This window comes from Cololabis saira, chromosome 23, assembly GCF_033807715.1.
Source record: "Cololabis saira isolate AMF1-May2022 chromosome 23, fColSai1.1, whole genome shotgun sequence".
Lineage (NCBI taxonomy): Eukaryota > Metazoa > Chordata > Actinopteri > Beloniformes > Belonidae > Cololabis > Cololabis saira.
In genome coordinates, this window is record NC_084609.1 from 28,259,980 (window position 1) to 28,281,540 (window position 21,561).

The following is a 21,561-nucleotide window of genomic DNA, read 5'->3' on the forward strand; positions in this document are numbered from 1 at the left end:
ACACCTCTCCTTTTTCTTCTTTTCTTTCCCTTCTGTGTGTGTCCCTTAAACCTTTCCACCTTTTCCTACATTCATCAACTATACACAACACAGAGAAAAATCAATACCCCCCCATCTGCATATACGTAAGATACTGGGTTAAGCATAATTCATTGGATTTGTACATTGTTTAAATATGGATCCAAACATGTTTTTTATTTTACATGAGCCTGTTACTTACCAGGTATGCCAATCATTTTAGACAGCTTCTTCCATGCATCCTACTTCTTTTTGATGTCTCCATATAGAGATAAATATACATTATATAATTCTTGGAAATTAAAGACCACAGTTATAGTTCAACATCTGTAGCATGCCTGTCAAGTTTTGGATTGAAAAATAAGGGTAATTTTTTGCCACCCGCTGTCCCACCAGCCCAACCGAGATCCAGTATCCCTCACAATTTATGACAGGTTTACAAGGAATCTAAAATAACTACCCGTCAACCAATTACAAACTACAGTTATGTGCTCATAGCCTGACAAGTCTACCTTTGTTGACACTGAAATGCTGTGGACATTCCTATGTAATTACTATAATAGAGCCTAAATGAAAACACAAAAAGTGAATTAAAGCAAATGTATTTATTTGAAATATTTTCAGTCTACAGGACTGTCTCAGAAAATTTGAATATTGTGATTTTCTGTAATGCTATTACAAAAACGTCATACATTCTGGATTCATTACAAATCAACTGAAATATTGCAAGCCTTTTATTATTTTAATATTGCTGATCATGGCTTACAGCTTAAGAAAACTCAAATATATATCTGAAAAAATTAGAATATTCTGGGAATCTTAATCTTAAGGTGTAAGCCATAATCAGCAATATTAAAATAATAAAAGGCTTGCAATATTTCAGTTGATTTGTAATGAATCCAGAATGTATGACTTTTTTTTTTTTTTTTTTTTTTTTAAATTGCATTACAGAAAATAAAGAACTATCACAATATTCAAATTTTCTGAGACAGTCCTGTATATACACATTGATTGTCTTCAAGTGAAACATTAACATTTTCTTTTCATTTGTCATTTTCACTCATGTGGCTCTCCGGCCTTCACTGACTGATGACAGACATGTTTCTGTCCTCCAGCTGTTGCTGACGGACATCGGTCCTTCCCCAGTGAAAGACAATAAAATCTTAGTTACACATTTTTCAGAACGCGTAACTGTGCACCATCCTGCTCCTCTTTAGGAGAGTATAGTCATTATCCCATTTTCAGAGATATTTACACAAAGTCTTTGCTTTTTTTTCCAGTAATGCCTTCTCTCTCATTACATCCATCTCCGATTTGTTTTCCCGAGTTTGTTCCCGTTGTCACTAACCTTGTGAGAACGGCCACCCAGGCTACAGCAGGTCGCAGTTCTCGCAAGGACATTGACAATTCCGTTTGGAGAGGCACAGGAATGCTTTTAAAAAAATTATATCATAAAACGGGACATTTAGGGGAAAATAATATGTGAGGACGGCGGGAAAGAGGGGGAAAATAGGGTAGTTTCCCGGCCAAAACGGGAGACTTGACAGGTACGATCTGTAGTAATAATGCCACTGCCCGGAAAAGATGGAGCCAGGGACTTATTTTTATCTTGAGAGATGGTGGTGTGTTTAATAGATATGTTTATAATTGATGCAATTGTTTCCAGACATGAATAGTTGCAGGACTGGACTGAAAACCAACTACCGGTAAATTAGATAGGTAATGCAGTTACCTGCTGAAAGTATTACTCTGTTAAAAGAAAAACACCAGGACTTCCGGTGTAGCGACTAATGGACTAGGACGTGTTTTTTTGAGCTCCTGCAACAACCTTTAAAAATATCTATTTTTGGTACAGCTTTTTCATCTTCCTTCGGTTTATTTTTCCCGACCTTCATTATTCTACTTTGGCCCCGTATTTTTGCCGACCAAAATGCCTCCAAAACTCAAACCATCCGCACCACCCCCGCGGCCCTCTCCGCACGCAGCATCCCCGCCTCGTGGTGACCCCCCGTCCAGCCTGGCCGAGGCCGCCGGGGCCGCTCCTTCACACGACTTTAAGGCCGAGCTGCTCGCATCACTCCGCGTTGAGATGGCGGCTGTTTTTAAATCGGAGCTTCAGACTGCTTTAAATGAAAACCTGTCGAGCATCAAGACTGAGCTGCAAGCGGTGAAGTCGGAATTATCAAAAAGCATTACAAACATCCAGTCTGATGTGCGCGCTCTGAAGAACACCGTGGTTGAAATGGAAACATCTCTTTCATCCTGCACCGATGACATCACAACCTTACAGGCTAAAGTGGAGCATCTGTCAGCTGAACTGATGAGGCTGGATGGTAAATGCGAGGATCTGGAGGCGAGATCCCGGCGCAATAACATACGGATCGTGGGAATTCCTGAAGATTTTTCCACCTCTTCTGCTGTTACGGATATTCCCTCTCTGCTCAAGGAGGCTTTCAGCCTGGAGAAGGAGCCTCTCCTGGACCGGGCGCACCGCACCCTCCAGCCGAAGCCGAAGCCCGGAGAGCGCCCTCGTCCCATCATCGCCCGTCTGCACTATCATACAGACTGTGTGGATATATTGCGCCGAGCCAGGGCTCAGCAACGGATTACGTGTGGAGAGTTGACTTTTTCTGTCTTTCCCGACCACACCCAGAAGACGGCCCGTGCCCGAGCCGCCTTTAATGACGTCCGCCGCCGGCTCCGCGAGATCCCGGGGATCCGTTACGGTCTGCTGTACCCCGCCCGCCTCCGCATCACCCACAACGGCGCAGAAAGGGAGTTCAGGTCGGCAGAGGAGGCCAGCGCTTTCATCACGTCGCTCAAAGTCTAGTTGAACTTTTTTCAGTTCATCAGTGTCGGTTTTTTTTTTTTTTTTTTTTTCTTTTCTCTCCCATATATACACGGTATGTGGTTTTCAGTTTAACTTGGTCGTGATTGGTTGTACCTCTCTGTTAATGTTGCTGGGCTTGCAGGAGCTCAACACGAAGCTTGTTAGTTATTATCTTGTTAGTTATGCTTAAAGCCGTAAGTGTTCTTTTCAGGGATCTGACTCCTTCTGGAGTTTGCACTGGGTTCTCCATCGTTTGGGGATGGGGTCGTTGTAAGTGCAATTGGGGGGTGGGGGGTTCAGTAGGTTAAGTTTGTTGTTGTTTTCAATTTTCCCCCTTTTTTTTTATTTATTTATTTATTTATTTTTTTTTTTTCTCCCCCTTTTTTTTTTTTTTTTTTTTTTTTTTTCTTTCTTCTTCTTTCCTCTTTCTTTCTTTCTTTCTTTCCTCCCTCCATCCCTTTCTTTCCTTTCCTTCCTTGGGGATCCGCATTCGGTACATCTCTATCTTTAGGAATTTAACATATGGCCACTAATACTGGTACTTCTGTGAGGTTGTTGAGCTGGAATATTAAAGGCATGGGGAGTCCAATTAAGAGATCGAGAATATTTGCTCACCTGAGACGTCTTAAAGCTGACTTAGTGTTCCTTCAGGAAACCCACATGCGCACCAAAGACCAGGTCAGACTTAAATGTCCCTGGGTTTCTGAGGTGTTTCACTCTGATTTCAACTCTAAGGCCAGGGGGGTTGCTATATTAATTGGTAAGTCAATGCAGTTTTCAGCATCTAAGGTGATTTCAGACAAAAACGGCAGATACTTAATTGTGGCGGGTACGCTATTTCATATTCCCATATTATTAGTTAATATATATGCCCCCAATTTTGACAACCCACACTTTATGAACAAGCTTTTTGAATGTCTCCCCTCATTGAACGACAGTCTTCTTATAATTGGCGGGGATATGAACTGCGTAATTGACCCCAAACTAGACCGCTCCAGCCCACGAAATCTGACTCCTTCTTCAATGTCGAGGTCTCTTTCAGATTTTGTGTCCAAGAACGGTTGCACCGATCCTTGGAGATTTTATAACCCTTGTACCAAAAAATATTCCTTCTTTTCTCAGATGCATCAATCTTTCTCTCGGATTGATTATTATTTTATTGATGCTAAACTAATTCCCAAAGTACTGTCTGTTGATTATCATCCTATTGTGATCTCCGACCACGCTCCTCTTTCTTTGGATATTCAGTTCTCTTCACAGCCACGCTACTCAACATCTTGGAGGTTCAATACATTACTTCTCTCAGATGATAAGTTCACCAATTTTATTACAACTAAAATTGATGATTACATCTCTATAAATCAAAATGATATGGAACCAATTTCATCTTCACTGCTGTGGGAATCATTAAAAGCATATTTGCGGGGACAAATTATCTCCTTCTCTGCTCACTTAAATAAGTCCCGGAAAGCCAAATTACAAGAACTCTCTATTAAGATCACAAAATTGGACCAACAACTTGCTACTTGCCCCTCTCCCAGTTTTCTTAAGCAACGTGTCGATTTACAGACTGAATTTGATCTCCTTACCACTAATGACGCAGAGCGACTTCTCTTACGATCACGCTCCGTATATTATGAACATGGAGACAAGGCAAGTCGGCTCATGGCTCATCAGCTACGTCGCCAGGCAGCCTCACGTATGATCCTTCAGATAAAAGATTCATCAGGCTCATTGCATCAGGATCCCACCGCCATTAATTCTGTCTTTCACTCATTTTATTCCTCTTTATATACGTCTGAATCTCCATCTGGCTCCACTGAATTGAATTCATTCTTAGATAGCCTCAACTTTCCTGTTATAGGCTCCGATGCTGCTAAAAATCTTGACTCGCCATTAACGGTAGAAGAAATTAATCTCGCTGTGAGAAGTATGCAAAATAACAAAGCTCCTGGCCCTGATGGATTTCCAGTGGAATTTTTTAAGAAATTTCAGGATAAATTGTCCCCTTTATTGCATGCTGTTTATAAGGAATCACTGGAACATGGCACTCTCCCTCCCACTTTAAGGCAAGCCTCCATAAGTCTCCTCTTAAAAAAAGATAAGGATCCAACTCTCTGCGGCTCATACAGACCTCTTTCGTTAATAAATGTAGATGCTAAGATCCTTGCTAAAGCCTTGGCTTATCGCTTGGAGAACATTGTGCCAACTATTGTCTCAAATGAACAGACAGGATTTGTTAAGGGGCGACAGTTATTCTTTAATGTGCGGACACTTTTAAATATTATTCACTCTAAAACTATCACCACAACACCTGAAGTCGTAATCTCAGTCGATGCTGAAAAGGCATTTGATAGGATTGAATGGGACTATTTATTTACTGTACTGAAGAAGTTTGGGCTGGGGAATGGGTTCATTTCTTTGATTCGTCTCCTTTACACGTCTCCACAAGCAAGCGTTTCCACTAATGGCATTCAGTCCAATTTTTTTACTCTAGCCCGTGGCACCAGACAGGGGTGTCCCCTCTCTCCCCTATTATTCGCACTAGCTATAGAGCCCCTGTCAATCTTTCTGAGGTCCTCCCCCACTTTTACTGGGATCTCCCGATTGGGAACAGAATATAAGCTGTCACTTTACGCTGATGACTTACTGTTATATGTCTCGGATCCTGTCCTCTCCATTCCTTCAATTTTATCTGCTTTCCAGAGATTCGGGTCTTTCTCAGGCTATAAAGTGAACGTATCTAAAAGTGAATGCTATCCCATTAATGACTCAGCAACACAGCTCGTACAGTCAGATATCCCTTTTAAGATTAGTCCTTCCGGCTTTAGGTATCTTGGGATCAACGTAACCAGAACGTTAAGCTCTCTTTTTTCTGCTAATCTCTCACCTTTAATGTCTACAATTAAATCTGACCTCCATAGATGGAAAAGCTTACCTCTTTCATTAATTGGAAGAATTAACGCAGTTAAAATGAATATTTTGCCCAAATTTCTATTTCTGTTCCATTGTCTTCCACTTTTCTTACCAAAACACTTTTTTAAAATAATTGATCAAACTATTTCTGACTTCTTATGGTGTGGGAAGGCTCCTAGAATCCGCAAATCCACACTTCAGAGATGTAAATTCAATGGCGGACTGGCACTTCCCAATTTCCAACTGTATTATTGGGCAGCACATATTCAAAAAATTTCATTTTGGTTCAAATCGGTGAATATGCCATGGTGTAAATTGGAGGCACAGTCATGCATTTCATCCTCTTTACCTGCTCTACTTACCTCATCTATTCCATCCAACCTCTCTGTCTTTACAAATAATCAAGTGGTTCACTCCACACTTAAAATTTGGTATCAATTTAGGAAACACTTCAAATTTAAGTCAGCATCTACTTTAGCTCCATTACTGAACAATCATTTATTTCGACCTCCGCTTACAGATTCAACCTTTCTCATATGGCATAATAAGGGCCTGAAAAGTTTTGGAGATCTTTACAAGGATGGTATCTTTCGCAGCTTTGCAGATCTCTCAGGTGAATTTAATCTCCCGCCTTCACATCTCTTTCGATACTTTCAGATTAGACACTGCGCTAAAGCTTTGTTTCCAGTTTTTCCATCCTCTCCGCCGACTCTACAGTGGGAGGTGCTTTTAAACCATGATCCACTTCAAAAATCACTGATCTCTAAGGTTTACGATGACCTTCTGTCTTTCGATCTCTCTCCAGTTATTAAAGTTAGGGCTGTCTGGGAAGATGAACTGGATCTAAATTTGGAGGATGACTGGTGGGACGCTGCTCTTAAAAAAATTTACACAAGTTCATCCTGCGCTCGTCTTACACTTATACAGTTTAAAGTACTGTTTAGAGTCCACTTTTCTAAAGCTCGACTCTCACAGATCTATCCCAGTGTCACTGACGAATGCGACAAATGTCATGCCTCGTCCTGCAATTTAACCCATATGTTTTACTCTTGCCCACTACTTTCTCGCTTTTGGTCGAATTATTTTGACACCATGTCAAAAATACTCTCGGTGAATATAAAAGTCTCCCCCCATGTTGCCATATTCGGGCTCCCAGAGGACCATGGCCGGTTTACTTCAAACCAAAAAGACATTTTGGCTTTTACTTCCTTACTGGCAAGACGCCACCTTCTTCTCCACTGGAAGTCGACTAAGGCTCCTTCTAGTACCCAGTGGCTCAACGACACCATGTTTTTTCTGAAGCTGGAAAAGATTAAATATTCACTGAAGGGTAGTTGCAACAAATTTTATAATAAGTGGCTTCCCTTTCTCACATTCTTCCACTCTCTCCAGTCCCTGCCTCCTGATTGACGGATCCCCCCCCTCCCTCTCTTCTCTCTTTCCTTTCTTTCTTCCTCCTTTTTATTTATCTTTTTATTTACTTTTCTTTTGTTTTTGGGTTTTTTTTTTTTTTTTTTCCCCCTTTTTATTCATCTATTTTTTTAATTCATACTGTTTAGCTTAAATACTTAAATATTACTTGAATATAATAGAAGAATATAATAATTTTCGTGTATTTGTCATTGTTTTGTGTGGATTTTTTGTTCTGTTCTTAATTCCAAAAAAAAAAAAAAAAAAGGAGGTAGACTGTATATCTTTTTTTTTGTTTATTCCTGTTCAACTGTGCCTTACCCCCTAATAAAAATATCAAAACAAAAAAGAAAAACACCAAAAACATACATGTAATTCTTAATATTGTATGTACAGCCTCTTGGTTGTTGAACATAACACTACACACTTAGATGCTCTTTCAAAACAATTTATTGCAGCCGTAGCTGTTCATAGTACATCATGACTGCTTTGATTGCACTCAGCGAGAGCACAGTCACTCCTAAAAAGCTTATTGATGCTGTCACAATGAAGATCATGGTCGTGTGCTCTGGCCCTGCAAAGAGATACACAAGTTCAAAGACACTGTAAAGAACAGAATGCCTTGAGATAGGACATCTTACATTTGATTTAGCTTAAACTAACAGTATGGACATTCAAATTCAAAATACTTTATCAATCCCTGACGGGAATTTAAATATTGAGTACCGTATATTCAAAATATAATGACCTAAAAATCCCTTTCAAACTTTTTTTGTCGGGCTGTGCGAAGTATATTTAAAGTGAATGGTAACTTTTGAATTTTTAAATCGTCGGTGCCTCTGCATCGTGCGTTCTGTAATCTAAAGACGGTCTTTTTCCTCTACCAGTTTCTACCTGGTGGTTCCCGTTGGACACAAATGGCTTTCTTGGAATCTGTGTCGTTGTTGCTGATGGATCTTGCAATGTTAGGGAACCTAGAGGCGCCTTCAGGTTCACCCTGTAGCTACTTCCCCACTTTGAGCGACAAAGTTCAAAATAGGCGTACAACCTACCAAGCAGTCCTCTGGGCTATGCAGAAGTGAAAATAAAGCTGCATTTCCCAAGGTTGAATTCTGGTGGTTGAGGTCTGGTGCCAGTCACTCAGCATAGGCTTCTATTTATCCACCCATTTATTGACTAAATTAATAAATACAGTAATCCCTGGCTATAACGCGGTTCACCTTTCACGTCTCGCTGCTTCACGGATTTGCATCGTGCATCGTGTTCTACATTCTAATTGGCTAAACAGTTTCCCCGTTTCTTCACTTTCTGTGTCAATAACGTTGGTTGCTTAGCAACAAGCTGAGAATGGCCAATGAGCTTCAGCAGCAGCTCAAGAACGGGAACTTTGATGAATCGTTCATTACAGTTCTCAGATATAACCCATGGTGGCATGTCGGTTTATAAGAATCTTTTTGCCCAGAAGAAAAAAAGAGCGACAACAACGACCCATAACTTTGTTCTTCTCTGGATAAAACTCACCTGCATCGCGGCTTTAGGAGAAAAAGACGCTACAGAGCGAGTCACGATGCAGCAGCATCAGAATAGCAGGGTAATACACGCCAGTCACAATTTCTCCTACTGTACTTATTGTATTTTTTTTCTTAATCATTTTTCATTTTCTCTCACTCAAATCCAATTACTCGGGTCGCGGTGGGGCGGGGCTGATCTCCGCTATTGAAGCCTTGTATAATAATTCTAAAAAAAAAAAAAAAAAAAAAAAAAAGGTTGCTACTTCGCAGATTTCACCTATCACGGGTTCTTTTTGGAACGTAACCCCCGCTGTATTGAGCGCAGTGTTCGCTCAAATCGGAATGAAAATGTATGCAGTTTGATCCATGCGTGTTGGGTAGGGGTTGGCAAAGGCGATGCACTCTGGCCCTGATTCTGCACCACCTAGCTGTTAACGTAGCTCACTTAGCAGTCCTTCCCGATTCTCACTGGTGCTGTGAATGCAGAGCTGATCACCTCACACAACCCGACTTTAGTCTGAACAGACTGAATCTGAGAATCTTAAACTCACATCTAGATGGCTGGACCAACTTCCCTCTCATGTTGACTATAAGTGGTCCAGCAGACACAACAGCTGCTGGTCTTCCCTTTTGGTCCATCTGGCTTAAAGATCTTTTGAAGCGCTGCTCACTGGTGCAGTCCTGGTTCAAAATAAATACCACATGTTAATCATCATTTAAAAACAAAAGAAAACCATTGGCATCTCTCAAAGTTGGAAAAAGGATGGCAGTTTCTCAGTGTGGACTTTAAAAATGTTCCTCAGCACTTCCTTATCGAGTGAGAAGACATTGTTGATGCTCACAAAAACAATGTTAGAAAAAAGAAAATGGGTAGCAATAATGTATTTATCATGGAACAACTGAAAAGGGATTGGCTTGAAAGGCTAAAAAACTTGAAAGTATCCCTCCATCAAATGTCATGTGTGCTGAGGCCGAAGTGCATCCGATTGTGCCACCATCAGCAATACCCCCAATAACGCAGGTGCCACAGCCAATAACGTCGGCCACACTGGTGCCGCTGATGCTGAATGAAATCAGAGATAATCTCGTCTTGTCCACGTCCTCTCCATCAGTTTCCAGTGGTGATACTGGAGGTATTCAGCCTTGTGTTTGGCAAATGTATCAGACAGACAGAGGACATTGTCCAATATTTGCCAAAAGAGCCAGACGAACCACTTCTTTGTTTTTACAGTCTTCGCCCCTCACAGCTTGTTCAAACTTCTTTGTGCTGGCTCATTTATCCCCTCGTCACAGTGCATGTGAATTACTGTAAAGCCAGTGGGCTTTACAGTAATTCACGTGCACTGTGATAAGGCGATGAACCCAAGTAGCCAGGACTTGGTCTCCCAGTCTTCTACATGGAATGTATGGACTGTCTGAATTTGCCTTTTCTGAAACTGTAGATGATGCTATAGCCTAGGTATCTACTGTAGATGTACTGCTAGCAAATGTAAATTTGTTTTGCAGGTACTAGCTACCAACCGATGGCACTATGCCCAAAAGTCGGAGGGAACCAATCAAATCAGCCGACCCTTGTACAGTAGACTGTCGGTGCGTCCGAAATGCCATAATAAACAGTATATACTCAAAAAGTATACTTTTTAATTCGGACGTACTAGTGAGAGCGCACTTCCTGCCGTTGGGAGGGGGAGTTGTTACAATGGTAACAACTCCTGTCACAGCAGCAGTAGCAGCACCGCTCCACTCTTTCCTGTTTATCCTGGCCCAAACGAGATAACATTATATAATATTATTATATACCAATATTATATAATAATATTATTATACTTAATATTACACTTATGACATATACGTATCTCGCAGCACTTAGCAACCAAACACCGCTGCATTGCATTGTGGGAAGTTTCTGCTTAGCTAGTGTCCATCAATCCACACTAATAAATTTCTCCAGAATGAGTATGGATAGTACATACTATTGTGTACGTACTAATGTTTTGGACGCACTAAAAAATCTCACATACTGTTTTTGCTACTCATTAGGGTATGGAAGTTAGGTCATTAGGGTAGGGTAAGTATGGGATTTCAGACGCAGTCTGTATCTCTGGGCGGGCCTAACACAATCACGACACCGTGGCAACAGTATGTAAACAGTGTAGATGGTTGCAGCTCAGGAATAGCAGTTGACAATTTTTCTTTAAAAATTGAACAGAACATGGCGCTTAAAACATTTCTCTGTAAATTACACGTATTTTCTGACTGGATATGCCAAATGTTTAATTTCCACTCCCCTGTTGACTTGTTTCCCACTCTGAATATGTCACCTTGTTTGTTACTCTCGTCGTAGAGCTAACCAGGTGTTTGATAGGCGAGTGCTGGTGCCAGCCCTCGGATGGGGAGGCCCTATGGATTACATCCATATATTTCCCTAGCTGTCGGTCTGCTCTATCAGGCTAGGTGCTATACAGAGTTAAGCAGAAATCCACCATAGCGTTGATGGTCATCTTTGCCGACTTGGAACTCACACACACCCGAAGCAAAACAAACTATATGAAAACAAACACTTATCATGGAGGTTACATTGAATAAAAACAGAGGATGATTTTAAGTTACTGTGAAAATTCATCTTTGTCAGCAAGAAGACTTGATCAGATACCGAAACATATAGCTTGTAAAAAAATAACAGAATGTGTGACAATAATATAGTCTTATCTGGATTGTACCTCCAGTTTAACAATGACAGTTAAACAGGAAGGCATCGCTGCACAAGCGTGTCCCAGATCTGACCTGTGTGCAGTCTTCGTCATGTCCACATATGTTGGCCAGGCAGTGGAAGTAGATGGGTAGGCCTTTGGGCATGGAGAACATCTGAATGGAAAAGCTGCTTATCTGAGCCCGGCCGTTAACGGAGAGCCAGAGGAATGTGTCGTCTATGGGACACCTGGACAAAATAAAGAAATACAGAAAATGGGATTTTCATTATTTGACATGTTGTGGATGCTAATTATTATACAACTTAAAAAGCCACCTTTAAATTGCATTTTTACATTTTTGAACCCACCCCCACACAAACTGACACAAACACACAGAGTGCTTTGTGTTTAACCCCTAGATGAATCAAATCTTCATCCCACATTCCTGCAACTACGCCGTCAGGATGATACAGAAAATCCAAATAAAAAGAAACATGCAGTGATTCTTACAGTTGCTTTGAACTTCATTTCTCTGCAGACAGTACGACTCCAAGACTAATTAATTTTCTTCCTCATGTCGTTTTTGTTAGCATGCATCTATTTTTGCACATCAACTGTGCAACAAATTGCAAAAAACATTGCTACAGAAGACATTTGTGCTCATAAGGAGGTGTATGAAAAATAAGTTATTTCAAACATCTGATGTAAAAAATGATTGAAATGATCCCCTTTTTAAAAAAGAAAGGTTGAGTCAGTTTTTGACGCTACTTACTCCATACTCTTCATACAAACGCAGTAAAAACTATTGCTGTAGTCGTCCTTGTTAGTACGTCACCGTAAATACAATCATGCTACAATATATGTATGTGAGGTAAAAAGACCCAGAACCCCCCAAAAAAAGCTAAGATCCCTCACAAAGTACTGCATTAAGAACAATCAATAGATACTATAACCACAAGAGATTACTTTGGGAAACCCTTGTCAAGCACTACAATAGGGGCTGCATTCATAAACGCTACTTAAAACTTAGTCCAGAGACATCAACGGCTCTGGGCCCAGATGTATGGTGTTTCCATACATCGGAAACATGGATTTCAGACACATTTGGGCCAGGTTCTATTTGTTTGGGGTTGTATCAGTGACCTTGGGAGTTTTTATAAAAAAAAAAAAAAAAAAAAAAAAAACTGCTCACATTGCAAAGGCATGAATGATTCTCCATGATAGTAGGGAGTCCTGTCCAACAGAACATTTTAATTGTAAAGAATTTTAAGATGTATATATTACAGAAGAGTATTAGGGCCAGGCAGAAGAAAAATAAAAATAATATTTTAGAGGAAGATTTTTTTTTTCCATTATGCACTTCGAGAAAAAAGTGAAAATGTCGACAATAATGTTAAGATACAATTTAAAGAAAAGTCAAAATTTCGTAAATAAAGTTGAAATGTTGAGAAAAAAAGCCAAATTTCGACTTTTTTCTAGAAATTGTATTTCAACATTAATCTCCACATTTCGACTTTTTTCCTCAACATTGACTTTTATCTTGAAGTGCACAATAAAAAAAAAAAATATATCTTCCTCTCAAATATTTTTTCTCCTGCATGGCCCTAATATTCTTCCGTAATATATAAATAAAAATGCAGACAATCCCATATAATTTCAAACTTTACAATGTGTTAGCAGAAGGAATCGGGTAATATAAACGAAAAGCCTCATTGCTTGGTGTTTTTTTTTTAAATGCCACAGTGCCTTTGTATGTTGTGAAAATAAGTACAAAACAAAAAGTTTGTACTAGCAAAAGTTTTAACATTCGAGCTGAGTGAGTTGGGTTCATACCATCCCCAGAGAATTAAAGTAAAAAGAGTTTAGTCAACTGCGTGTCTAGATACAGACTTGCAGTCGACATGCTGTCCTACTTTTCAGTTTATTAGAATCACATTCTCAAAATACCCCTCATCCAGAAAAATGGCCTGGATGGCGTCTTGTGGGTTTGGGCTCTCCGTGGCCCAGCAGGACTCCACTTGCAGCAGCACGTCGGAGGCAAATGAGCTGTTGGTCTGCAAGACTACTTGGAAGAACAGGGTTTCCTCATATCCCAAGTGAACCGTGTCCTTGAAACTGTTTGTGTAAGATTCATCCTGGTATAAAGTCATAGTCAGACCCAGAAGCAGGGATGAGTTGACCTCCACCAGGGAAATTGAGGAGAGCCTGCAATCAAAGAAAAAGGACTGAGGTGATTTCCTACATTCAGACAAAACCAATCTGATTTTCTATACGTAGATTTGAACACTTGCAAATGTCCTTATTAAGTCAGGGAAACAGTGGAGTCTGATGCATCTCACCAATTGTCAGGAATCACTTGAGATTTGGGAGCATAATGTCGTAGGTAGGCGCACTTCCAGACCACTTTCAAATCCCTCCGGCTGATTGTTTGCTCTTTAGTCAGACTAATAGTCAGAGTGTTTTGGAATATGATGTGGGTTTTATTGACCTAAAACACACACCGACACAAACACACAAGTTTCTTTCATCACCATGGAAACTTCTGCAGCAAGATGAAACAAACTGGCATCAGAGCATCACACAAATGCATGTCGGATCAAGTGGAAGAACTGGATTATGGCAAAATTGGACTTAGATTTATTGAACTTGTTCACTTTTTCTGCAACACATGCTGTGAATCAACACTACACAAATAATCTGAATTGAAAACCATTAGTGTTCATTCAAAGAACAATAGCCTGCATTTAGTTAGAAATATTAAAAGACTCACTATTACCACTACATACTGTACAATCCTGTTTCAAAAGGAAGTAGTTTGCACTTTTGCCCTTTTTTGCCTACAGGACTCGGAAGGAAGTTTTACCATCAGCTGTTTTACCATCAGCTGAATTAATATGAGAAAATAAATGTTCTAAATGAGTAACACCTGAAGATAGGGGAACAGGACTGTAATAATACTACATTTTATTTATAAGAACCCTTCATAAAACCCAAGGACACTTTCCAACAAAAATAAAACAATGGATTAAATCAATATAATAAAAACACAAAGAACAGTGCAGTTGGACTTGAAGTGAGCGGTTAATCATAAACAGGTGAGTATTGAGTCTGGATTGGAAGGTGAGGAGAGAGTAGCTTCTACCCTGCCCGCCTGATCTGTGTCGATACGTTATTAGCATGGACTTTGTTACAGTAATCCCTCGCTATAACGCGGTTCACCTTTCACGTCTCGCTGCTTCACGGATTTGCATTGTGTTCTGCACTCTGATTGGATTTAATATGTACTGTACATGTACATAAAACAGCTTGCCAAATTTAAGTTTGCAAATTTTCTCCAAAGCCCATAATGTCGACAAAATGTCCTGCACTGATTCTCCACTTCAGATCCAATAAATCGGGTCGCGGTGGGGCGGTGCTGATCTCCGCAATTAGAAGCCTTGTATAATAAAAAATAAGGTCACTACTTCACGGATTTCACCTATCACGGGTTCTTTTTGTAACATAACCCCCGGAAAAACGAGGGATTAGTGTATTCGTAACCTCCAAACAGAGTCACTTACCTGCTTCTCTGTTCCACACTTTGACAGTTTCCGTGGGGTGCTGAAGTGGTACACCTGCTCACTTTCATTCACGGTGCAGCGGCCATCATTCAGCTTCACCTCCACCTTTCCCCCGAATTTAGATGTCAGGTAATCCTTCGCTACTCCACCAGTCATCACTTTATCCAGACACTGGCTGAAAAAACCGCTCTCTGAAAACGAGTCACAGATGAGTGTCGTATTCTTCTACTTTGGCCTCAACTATTTTACTGTGAAGCTGGAAACACCAGCAAGAGTTTGATATCATTTTAAAAATCCAAGAGATAAAGAAGCCCGACTTGCTTGTAGCTTAATGCCATGGTATGCACACCATGCAGCCGATTGTCTGTTTAAAACTACTTAAAATTATGTGTTTCAATGACTACACCAGATTTTTTTTAGATTCAAAACAGCCACATGTTATGCATTTGAATTTCTATTCACCATTTACTTCAACTGACTAACAGTAGACATTTTTATGTTCAACCTCACAGCAAAAACACCTCATGTTTCTGCTAAATGTCATAGAAGGAATGTAAAAACCTGGTATTGCAGTGGAGTTTCCAGCAGATTTAAGAACTTTACTTTTACTCGGTATGACACGCAATAAAATAAAAATGAAACATGCAAACTTAATGGCTGAAATGACGGAGTGTTGTCATGGTACCTTTGCAGACTGGGCGTGAAGCTGTGGGAGGAGCTAAGACAGAGCTGACGTCATAGTAACCTTGCCGGCACACACACGAGTACCCGCCCAGCGTGTTGATGCACCGAGAATTATGAGGACACAAAGGTTGCTTGGAGCCCACACATGGATCTGGATCTGAGAAAATGCCAAAACAAACCCAATCCCACCAGATCTGAGCTCATGAGCTGGATATTTGCTTCACTGATAAAAGGTTGCAGTGAACACACGCTTCATTAAAGCACCATGAAAGTTGTTCACCACCACTTACCATCCCAGTAAATGATTCCGTTCTTCACTGCGATGTTGGGGACTTTCAGGGAGTCGATATAACTCAGCTGGTCACTAACGGGCAGAAGGACGCGTCTCTCTGCTTCAGAGGCATCAAAAGACTGAAACACAATCTCCAGCTTTTCTGGCTCATCCGAGGGTTTGACGGAGTCCAACTCAATGAGAGCTGGCTGATCAAAGTCTTTCAACAGCTCCTCCAGCTGACACACACACACACACACACACACACACACACACACACACACACACACACACACACACACACACACACACACACACACACACACACACACACACACACACACACACACACACACACACACACACACACACACACACACACACACACACACACACACACACACACACACACACACACACACACACACACACACACACACACACACACACACACACACACCCCTTTAATAGCATAAGCACCAATATAAAACTAAAATAGTTTAGAAAAAAAAGTGCTGGTTACAGAATGTTTATTTTCCGACAATATGGCCAGTTATGTACGGGGCCCCTCTGGTGACATTTGAAAAAAATAAAATAACTTGTGGCCACGAGATATTAATGCATGGCCACACATTATTTTATTTTTTTCCAAATGTCACCAAAGGGGCTCCGTAGTCATGAAATAAAAATGTATTGAGACAGATTGAGTCTATATTGATACAATGTTTTGCAATGAGAACTTTATTATATATATATATATTTATAATTTATTATAAATGTAATTATTTATAATTATTTATTAAACTATTAAGAAACACAAACTATGAACTTTTAATTCCCCACCTTTCCTTTGACCATCTGCACCACTTGAGCTCTTGATTCTGCCGAGTCATCCTGCACAGCCTCAGGCATCGTCCAGGGCACGACCACCGAGAGACCCATGGTGTCGAAATCCAGCTGTATGTCTATTGATGACACAAAAATGGTAACGCAGTGACTCAAGAGATCCGTGAAATGCAAGGCCAGTACCGCAGTCCCGGCAGTACCTCCGCCTAGGCAAGGCAAGTTTATTTGTATAGCACAATTCAACACAAGGTAATTCAAAGTGCTTTACATCAACATTAAAAGTAGCAAGACACAATTAAACAGTAAATAAACAAAATTAAATAAAATGACAAGAAAAGAGGTAAAATAATAAAAAGCACAAGTTGTTAAAAAGTAAGGGCAGTAGAGTACAGCAGGTACATCTCATTCTTACAATGGCAAGAATTACGTTTCTATACGGTCAAAACGTACAAAGACCGGGTCAAATACAGTATTACAAAAGTAATCTGTAACAATTCGTACGGTGAATTAAACCAATTTGACAATTCTATGCCACAATGCCTGTTTCCAGGTCTTATTTCACACAACTGACGAGAATTACAATGGCAAGAATTACATTTCTATACGGTCAAAACGTACAGACTAACCTAGATCCTGAATAGGTTCAGCAGACCTCCCATGGAGCTCAAAAGATGAATTGGCTTTTTGAAAACCCAATTGAGATGGTTCGGACTCCCACTGGCCGTCGCACTCCTCCCACACAACAAGGACATAGGATTTCCCTTCCTCCAGCCCTTGAAGGGGGATCTCCGTGTCGGACACACGACTCCTCTGGATGACGGGGCCGTCCTCCAGGGACACCTCGTATATATAAGCCATTGCTGTCTGCTGTGGGACGCTTGGTAGCCACAGGGCAGTAGAGTCACTAGAGCGGTATCTGAGATCAGACACCCCCCTGGGCCCTAGATACATGAAAGCCAGCAACAGAGATAAATTACACACCAATACAAAAAAAGCAGCAGCAAGAAGGGGGTGCACGTAAAACTGGGCCTAATCTAGGTGCGGACTATGATTGCATTTGTATCTTCTAGACTAGATTACTGTAATGTGTTATTAGCCGGATGTCCAAGTAATTTGCTGAATAGGCTCCAGCTAATCCAAAATGCAGCAGCCCGAGTGCTGACAGGAATCAGCAGGAGAGACCACGTCTCTCCAGTGTTAGCGTCGCTCCATTGGTTACCCGTAAAATTTAGAATCCAATTTAAAATGTTATTACTTGCGTATAAAGCCCAAAACGGCTTAGCTCTGCATTATTTACAAGACCTGATAGTGCCTTATGTTCCTGGCAGAGCTCTCCGCTCCCAGGGTGCAGGTTTACTTGTAGTTCCTAGAGTATCCAAATGTAGATTTGGAGGGCGGGCGTTCTGCTATCAGGCACCACTACTATGGAACCAACTTCCAATCTGTGGGAGTTTTTACCTGCCATTGTTTATGTAATAATTGCTCGGAGGTCATGTTCTGGGTCTCTGGAAAGCGTCTAGAGACAACTTTTGTTGTATTAGACGCTATATAAATACAATTGAATTGAATCCTCCAAGAGGGATTAAGCCAAAAGGGTTGACGATGACTGAGAAAAGACGTTTTAGAAAATAGCAATCTGACATGCGCACACACACAAACTTTGACTAGCCACTTAAATGCTTTTGAGATTAATCACAAATATGAAGATATTTTTTCAGTCCCCATGCTCCTCTATCGTTGTGGTTGTCAAAGTTATTAAATACACTTGTTCAAAGTGTTCAAAGTCATAGACGTTTGTTGGTGTACTAATCAGGTTTTGTGTTACCCGTATGCGCGTTTATTCTCTTGGCATTCATGAGTACGCCGTCTCCACACAGCGCCTCCACTGTGGCCTGGTACCTCTGGCACGGCAGCAGTCCCACCACAGTGTAGCTGGGTGACAGCGTGGTGCCCTGCAGCAGGCCGTCATGGTAAATGCGGAAGTTGGAGATGGACGAGGTGTTCATCACAGTCCATCTCAAGGTGTAGCTGTCGGGGCCACACGATGCCTGATGCAAACCGTCAATGTCGGAGTGACCTGAGGACAAGAACGTATGTGAAAAACTAAAGTATTATACATGAGAATGTGTTTAAAAAAAAAAAAACAACCCATCCCTCTCATGATGCAATGGTCATCTTTTACGCATATATTTCCTAAATACAGCCATTTAAGGAAGACCCAGTCCGAGGACCAGCTTCAAGAGCTCTGGCCACTGAAGCAGGAGCATCACCTAGACCACATCCAGAGAGACCAATGGCTGAGATTTCATGTGGAAGTTGCGGTTTTAACCATAGTTCACTGTGCTCAGGCAGTAAAAGCCTGCTTGGTGGGGTGTCTTAAATCAAAAAGGTTGGTGCATCATGGTCAAACTCCACAACCCGTATTCCCAACAGGTTGGGAGACTAAAATGAAAATAAAGACAATGCAGTGATTTTCAAATCTCAGTCATGTGTTATTCTCAGTAGAACTAAACATATCAGATGATGAACCAGACATTTTGTTGTTGCAAAATGTCCGAACCTACCGGAGTTTCCATCGTGCAGGACCATTTTGCTGTAACGGGTTTCCAGCCCCGCCTGACAAACAGTCTGCAGACCAAACTTCACCCTGCTGCAGGGCGGCAGATCTGACAGGCTGAACGCAAAGCTGTCATCTGTCAGCCAAAATTCGACTTCCTCTGTGATGTGGTCGGTACCGTTAAAGTAGAACGCTGTGAGGAGGAAAAGGGAGTACTTGAAGTTCGTGGGGCAGTCCCATGCCAAAGATATGCTGCTGCTGTTCCACGACGCAACTTCAAAATCCTTTGGGATATCTGGGTCTGGTGAATGAAGAAAAAAGTGTCACATATTAATGCAGACTTTAGTTCTATACTCACGTGACTTTTCTCAAAATGTGCAACGCCCTACTCACTGCCATACACTCTCGACCTAGCATGTGCTACAGAAAAGGAAATCGCTCAGCGTGACACAGTCTCATCTAGCCATTTAAGCTAACTTCCCAGTTTACATAGAGTCTAGAAACATAGCTCATAAGTTCTCTGCAAAGTAAAAGCTGCTCATATAAACCACTTCTTAGAGAAATAACAATCAGCTTCAGAGGACTAAGAATCTGATTTTTGTTGTGATTTCAACACAACTGCTTCTGTCCCGTTGAGATCTCCCTGATGACGAATGCAACACTGCTCGACTTCTCTTTTCCTTCTTAGAGATAGTATTCCACTGTTGCCCACTGGCCTGTGGACGAAGGCCATGAGACCAGATTAAAGATGAGGTTATCTGGTGGTTTCTGATGGTATCTGATTGGCTAAAATTGGACTGCCTTTATGTGAGCTCGTATTAAACTCTCTATAATTCTTCTGAATTGGATAAATATAAATAAACTGTACTTAAATCCATACCAGTAATAGTGGCGAGACAAGTTAAGGAGTGAGTGTCTGCGATCTCCACACAGACCACGTAGGAGCTGCAGGGCTCCAAGGCCATGAAGCGGTGGTGGTTGTGGTTGGTAGCTTCCACGCTGAACGCGTTATAGGATCCCAGTTCTAGGTGGTACAGGGTCAAGTTGTGTGTGTAGAAGACTTCGGGATCTTTTTCAACCCAGGAGACCAGCAACATCGAGGGACTCCTCGACTCCAGCTTGACAGGGAATCGCGCCGTGTGCCCTTGGAGGGAAAGAACGTTTCCATATTCAGGTTTTCAGAGACGTCAAAAACGATGGGAAACCTCAGTTTTCTGCTTGGTTAAACTCGATCTGGTCTAAATGGCTACAGCTCCATATATCTTCTTCACACAGAGAGGGTTATCAGCATTCGCATTGCAGTGTCAGCAATGGAGCAAATGGATATTTTAAGTGTGATGTGATTCTCACCAACAGCAAGGAAGAACTGTTGGTCCTGGTAGAGGAAGGTTGTGCCATTTTCACACGCAAACACCTCAGAGGCACTCAGCAAGCTCAAGAAGCCCTTGAGGACATTGGTATGGCAACGGCAGTCACAATATGCAGAAGAACGGAAAAAATAATGGAATGAAGAATGGAATAAAAACTTCCCAAAAGACACAGATCTTTGTAAAAACAACACATCTCAGACATACCTTCGTCACATTTGAAGGATACTCTAAAGGTTTCTGTCGGGTGGTGATTTTAATGATCTTTGTACCTTTGGGCGAAATAAACATTTTTCATTCAACATTTGATGAGAGTCCTTAGAGAGTAAAAACATCAGAAACAAACGCTGTCGTCCTTACGTAGGCTGACTACTAAAGTCCACTTCTGAACAGAGCCCCCGTAGTGAAGGGTTAGCTTGTTTTCCACAACTGGAGAGACCCTGAAGGAGGTCACTTTGCCCACCTTCATCACAGATTTTAATGAGGTGTCGTTGAGGGACAAATTTCCATTTTGCCTGAAAGTAGAGACAATAATTTAGCTCTAAAACACATGATTTATGGCCCGATAGATGTTTAAATGCCCTGCTTATTCTTGCTTTAGACATGAACAGCACAAAACTTTCCTTATTAGATGAAATCCTATTGCTGCAACATGCCACAACTTGTGCCTGATTGCAACCCTGTCTTTGTAACAATTCTACTGTGGTTTTCCACAATGTTCATTTTAGTTGTGGCCATCCAATTGAAAAGGAATAAAATACTTGAATGTTAATATTCATAATAAACCAAACACATAAATGGCTGCGGTTATGTAGATATTTAAAAACATTTTACAAATTGTGGCTTGATAAGAACAAAACAATATCAGCCCACTCGGACAGAAAGGGGATTGTGTTTGTTT

At 41.1% G+C, this 21,561-nt stretch overlaps 1 protein-coding gene across 1 annotated transcript; it reads right to left on the reverse strand.

Annotated features, from left to right (window-relative positions):
- Positions 1-7,608: 7,608 nt before the first annotated feature.
- Positions 7,609-16,761, reverse strand: LOC133424357 (pancreatic secretory granule membrane major glycoprotein GP2-like). The gene is made up of 9 exons (XM_061714902.1): positions 16,734-16,761; positions 15,910-16,129; positions 15,621-15,776; positions 14,936-15,126; positions 13,715-13,863; positions 13,323-13,580; positions 11,470-11,623; positions 9,237-9,366; positions 7,609-7,748 (listed from the first exon to the last, which is right to left on the reverse strand). The coding sequence occupies exons 1-9, from the start codon at positions 16,746-16,748 to the stop codon at positions 7,624-7,626; spliced, it is 1,398 nt and encodes a 465-aa protein (XP_061570886.1). The 5' UTR covers positions 16,749-16,761; the 3' UTR covers positions 7,609-7,623.
- Positions 16,762-21,561: the final 4,800 nt, after the last annotated feature.